General features: G+C 29.3%; 1 protein-coding gene across 5 annotated transcripts in view; it reads left to right on the top strand.

Annotated features, from left to right (window-relative positions):
• LOC111620692 (zinc transporter 1-like) overlaps nucleotides 1–6,000 on the top strand; it is a 43,323-nt gene that overhangs the window by 16,963 nt on the left and 20,360 nt on the right. For all 5 annotated transcript variants that reach the window (XM_023362675.1, XM_023362677.1, XM_023362674.1 and 2 more), the window contains exon 2: nucleotides 4,280–4,652. In XM_023362675.1, coding sequence (XP_023218443.1) covers nucleotides 4,476–4,652 — 177 coding nt within the window. In that variant the 5' untranslated portion in view covers nucleotides 4,280–4,475. The remainder of the gene's footprint in view (nucleotides 1–4,279; nucleotides 4,653–6,000) is intronic.

The following is a 6,000-nucleotide window of genomic DNA, read 5'->3' as shown; positions in this document are numbered from 1 at the left end:
ACTACGTTATAAACAAAAAATTGTAGGATTACTTACCGAGTGTGTACCCTTTGACTACGCTCGTTGCTAAAGCTTGGTTTCGTCGCGGAACAGCGCATCAAATTGCGGCCGCGATTTCTGAAGTTATTTTTCTGCGAAAAATTCGTTGAACTTTGGAGACATCATTAATAGAAATAATTTTTATGGCCGTTGAATAAGAAATGTTTCTTTCACAAGAAATGTATAAAATTACAGTGCTGTATTAAACTTACGGTACCTAATTTACATACTGTACAGACGATAGTAAACTCAACTTACTCACCTAAACTCTCCATAGCGTGTAAGTAGTTCGGCTGCTCGTCTACTATTGGTCCAGATTCGTCAAAACGTCGTTGCGACATGAGTCGGCGACGACGTTTTACAAGTCCCTCTTAGCGTCTTTATACGAATACTGTCGCAATTTTTTCGCCACGTTATAGGAATCTCCGTTATAGGAACCCGCATTATAGGGGGGTCTACTGTACTATTCTCACTTTTATAACCACTTAAAAGGGGATTTTTGGACGAATAAAATGTTATGTCCTTTGAATCCAATGTTACTTTCACCTGAGTTCAAGACTTACTCATAAGACCATGTTATTCCCAGATATTTTATTTAAGTCCATTTCAGATCAGAACGTTTGCTGATCCTTCTTCGAATCACATGTTCACCCAAGTTCAAGGATCTGAACTTGGGTGAATGTCAGTTTCGAAGGACATAACACTGTTTTGTTCGTCTAAACCCCCTTTTTATGTGGGCATTTCAAAGTAGCCTGCATTTCTTCATTAGCTTGCCAAAGCTATAAAGAATTAAATATCACATTAGTTTTGCTGTTCTTATGCTTAATTCATATTAATAATAATGATTTTAAATATATTGCTATAAAATTGTTTATTTTTGCTAATTTCATTGTAGATCCTTTTGTTCTTATAATTATCCAAATAATATATTTTAAGATCTATTCAAGTGTTGATAGGAGTCATTTACTTGTAGATCCAGTATCTAATGATGAAATTATCATCAAATTCAGTTTTATTAACAGGATTTGTATGGTTAGTTTGTTTTTAACTTATGAATTCCCATACACTTATGTAGTTTTTTTAGTTTGTCGCTCATTTTATTAGTTGCAAATGTTAATTTTATTTTTTAATTATTAATCATTAGGAAATTTTACCATTTTACAGCACAAAATATAGCTTGTTATGAAATACAAATACTAATGATACAAAATAAATATATTTCATTAATATTATAACGTATGATTGTTTCATCTCTTTTTTGCTCTAATTTTTAATCAAATAAAGTAATTTCTTGCTGTTTGTTGTTCATTTATGTATTTCATCATATTTAGTTTTGTATTACAAGCCGTATATATAGATGACAATGTGAAGTTTTTTCCTCCTTCATTCCACTCTTCTTCCTCCCCTTCCATTTGTTCCTCTTCCTTTGCCTCTGCCTCTTCTATGTCCTTTGCCTCCATTTTTTCCTGTATTTAAAATTTGATTTTGCTATTTATAAGTTAGTTTGTTTGAAAAATGTGTGCTTATTTCTTTCTTCAGCATTCCAAAATCCTTATAATAGATTTACTAAACAAATAAATAAATAAATGTATATATTAATAATATTTTTTTGTGCTTGTTATACAATACATTTGTTTTGCTAACTAGTTTGTTTATTTTAATTTTATTTAAATTTTTTGTAGTAATTAATTTTGTTATTGCCCTTAAAATATTTATATATCGTTAACATTAAAGTCTTAGTTTTTTCATAGTCTTTGTCATTATTTAAACATTGTTCGATTATCTTTTTGGCAAAATCATTTTGTGATCTAGTAAATATTTTAAGTGTATTTAGTGCTACCCACTGTATCCAGAATAAATAGACAAATTAGCTGATTTATTTGTTTACAAAAACAGTTTAATGCTTTGTTAACAAAGACAAAAATAACTGGAGTGTGAGACAGTGTCTGTTTATGATTATTTTAAGAATGATGAAAAATAAAAAAATTAATAAATAACACTGTAATAAAATTTTTAAAAAGTAAAGAAGAAAATATCTAAATTGTTGAATAATTTAAAAATCTTTTCTTTGAATGGAATAAGTTCAGTTTCTTGTTCTCTTCTTCCTGTCTTTCTTCTTGTCCTTCATTCCTATCTCTTTTTTGCAGAGAATGAATTGATTTCCCTTTGCTTTTCCTTTTGGCTGAAGAGAGTGTCAAATTTTTCTCCTCATTCACTCTTTCCTTCTTCTCCTCCTCCTCCTTCAGAGAATAAATTGAATTTAGACAATATTAAAAAGCTTAGATGCCATGTATTAAGTATTTTTATTTATATATTTTTAAAAAATTTATTGAATATCTTTTTATTTTGTTTAACTATATTAATAAAATTAATATATTGTATTTGTGATTTACTTAAAGATGTTAATTTTACAATAAAGATCAAAATGTAGACAGACATGTTTATTTTATAAATTATTATTTACATGATACAAGTGTAGTGTTTTTTTAAATGATTTTAATTGTATTTAATGTATTTAATAAATTTTACCACTTAAATACTATTTTTTTGTTAACTTTGGTAGGATATTCAGTAAGGATGAACTAACCACTAGTATTTTTGAAGTTATTTAGGTATTTCGTGTAGAATTTGCTTATTGTAATCATCATTTTAGGACTTGCCTGTAGTCATGATATCCTTACTTAATGTTATCAGTTGATTAAGTAAATATGACTACAATTAGTAGAAATTCTGGTTTTATTAAGTCCAAAATTAAAAGGATATGCTAAAACAATTAAAAAATATATAACTTGAAGATTTATGACCTATAATTATTATTATTATTACTAGTAGTAGTTGTGTAACTGAAGTATGAAATGCCAGCAACTTAAATGAATGTACTGTGAGCAAATAATTTAAAACTATTAAATTTAATATTTATAAGGAAGGCTGAAAAGTTTTCGTTATTGAATATATATTTCTTTTTTTGACACTTAAAAACAATTTAATCATATCTACTCACAATTCTATACATTAATTCCAATGGTGTTCTTATTTCTTTATCTTCAAATATATGCTTCTTCTAGCCCTTCAAAATAGGAATTTACAGTCAATATTAGCTCATTGTTAGAACTAATTTTTTCCATTTATTGTTCTTTCTTCCTCTAGATAATCTATCAATGTACCTTTTGCATCCAAAAAGATTTTTGCCATGATCTTTCCTGCCAATAACTGTTTTTGCTTTACTGGTGCAGATTCTTCACATTTTGTCCACAGTTTTGAATATTGTTTGGATTTTGGTGCATAGATCCGAGTTTCTCAGTTGTCACAAATCGATGCAAGTATCTGTTTAACTTTTGCAAATCAGTAACAAGTCGTACTTGACGTCAGATGGCAAAGTCATTTTTGTTCATTTGTGAGCATGTCTTGTACCCATCATGTATTTAACATGGACATGTCCAATTCTTTGTATAAATATGAAGTATCCATTTTTTGAGATGCCCAAAGCTTCTGCTGTTTCTGAAGCCCTTCAATCTGTGATCTTCTAAAATCATATTGTGGACTTGACTTTATTGACCATTCCCGGTGTAGTAGCCATTTTGGTCATTCAGATTAAGCATCATCTTCTAAGCTTGTTCATCCTTGTTTAAACTCATTTCTCTATTTTTTTTTACCATAGTATAGGAAAGACAAGACTTATCCAGTGTAGCCTGCATTCCATTTTAAATTTCTCTTGTAAATTTGTTTTTCCAATATTCTCCTTTTTTTCCATAACTATTAATGGCCGTTCAAACCACCATCTAACAACCTACTAAATTCAAAAAAATTGTGATTAAATTAATAAATATAATTTTTTTTGTTTGCCTGTCCTCTACATGAGATTGTATGAACTTTTCATCCCATTCCCGTAAAGCGCTAGTTAACACTGATAACAATTGCATGTTATCAGCTGTGTGTTGAGTCTGATAGTATGAGAAGACCGTGTAGAGATGCTTATTTACCCAAGGATAATGACAACTTTAGATTAAAGTATAGTTTTATAAGTGTATTTTAACTTGCGTGTTTTGGAATTTATTTAACATGAAAACACATTACGAACTGTACTCGTTCGTAATGTGTTTTCAGAAATAGATCATTGAAATGATGGAAAATCAGAAGTTGGTTTGTGGCCACATAAAATTTAGATAATTAAATGTTTTTAAGCTCAACTTGAAAAGGTAATGTTACATAATGTATGATTTATTCCTTATTCTTTTTTCAGACTGCCAAGAAATCCATCCAGAAATAATCCATTAACAAAGTAACGAAACAATCATCGTTCATTTGGTCAGTCTTTATAAAGGATATCAAATAATTATTTCGACAAGCATAATTTAAACTAGTATTTGAAAACACTTCAAAAAGCTATTTCATTCATAAAACTTTAATACTTGAAAAATTTTGTAAGTTTTCCAAACATGGGACGTTACTCAGGGAAGAAATGTCGCCTGATGAGCATGTTCTTTCTCACGGCATCATACTTTTTGGTGGAAATCGTCGTCGGTTACGTCACAAATTCTGTAGCATTAGTGGCAGATTCATTTCATATGCTTTCCGATGTGATAGCTCTAGTCATTGCCTTCCTTTCTGTTCAGGTAAGTCCATTGTTTGACAATAGAAACTTCTTGAAATTCTTTTTATTTCATAAATTTTACTTTTATGAACTTAGTAAAATGTCTTACTTTATGACAATGGAAAATCACTTCATAATTGCCAAATTCCGACAAACATTTGATTGGTAATGGGTGATATATGGTATATACTTGCGACTAATATTTGGTATATGCCATTTTCTGTATATTCTGCAAAATCAAAAGGGATGAATTGACAATTATAAGTATTTGGAAAATACCAAATGTGTGGAGCCATCTTTAATGTCATCCATGCAGTTTTAATTTGCAAATAATGTGTGGTCGACATTTGCGATTCTGTTTAAAATTCAATGATGGAATTTAATTAATAATTTTTCCTTATAAAAAGTTAAATGATTGATAAAATTAGACTACCAAAATGAAATTCTGTTATAATAAAAATAATCATAAATCATAATTTCCAGTTTAAACAAATAAACAAGTATCACTTCATAATTTTTCATGGAATCATGAGATATTTTGGTGTAAGTTCCTTCAGTAATTTTATTTTATTATACAGTTGTTAATTCAATACTTTCTGAAACAATATTTTAATAATTGCTACAGTAGTAAAATGACTAAGACAAAACCTTTCTCACTTTGTTTCTAGCTGTTTAAACACTGAGTACAAATGTTTTCTGCCTTTTTAAAAGGCCTTCTTCAGGAACTGTATACTGGGGGCCGAAAACGTTTGTACTCGGTGTTTAAATGGCTAGAAACAAAGTGAGAAAGGTTTTGTCTTAGTCTTTTTAAATAGTTCTAGCTCCAAATGCATACAGTAGTAAATATCTCAGCGAACAATCTTAATGCTCTTGTTAAGGAAACTCATTAAATGTAAATCTAAACCAAAGCACTTTTTTGGAATGAGATAATTTAGAAAATCACTTTTTAGTACTTTCAGGTTGTATGTACATACTTGTCATTAGTTGATGTAAGAAAACAGATTGAGAGTCATCACTAATGATGCTCCATACCAGAAAATGCATAAATCAGCAATGCAAGGAAGCATATTTGTGGCAGGTTTACACCAAGAAAAGCAGTCTGAATTAGACAAATCTTTTTAATAGTAACAAATTTAATTCAGTTAATCCTGATGATTTGAATATTTGGAAAATTCAAAGTTTCCCTCAGCTTAGCCAGTAGTATATATATATATATATATGCTTTCACTTTCATCACATAAACTTAAGCTACTCTTTCTTTTCTTACACTTTGACTGTAGCTATTATGTCGCTAGCTAGAAAAGAGGGAGAAAAACAATCACAATTTTTTCAGCTTGCATCTCTTGCCCATAATGATTTATTCCTGGCTA

This window comes from Centruroides sculpturatus, unplaced genomic scaffold (assembly GCF_000671375.1).
Source record: "Centruroides sculpturatus isolate CEXI.00-Female unplaced genomic scaffold, Cexi_2.0 scaffold287, whole genome shotgun sequence".
Taxonomy (NCBI): domain Eukaryota; kingdom Metazoa; phylum Arthropoda; class Arachnida; order Scorpiones; family Buthidae; genus Centruroides; species Centruroides sculpturatus.
The sequence above is the reverse complement of the archived record's forward strand: the minus strand, read 5'-3'. Positions and strand labels throughout refer to the sequence as shown.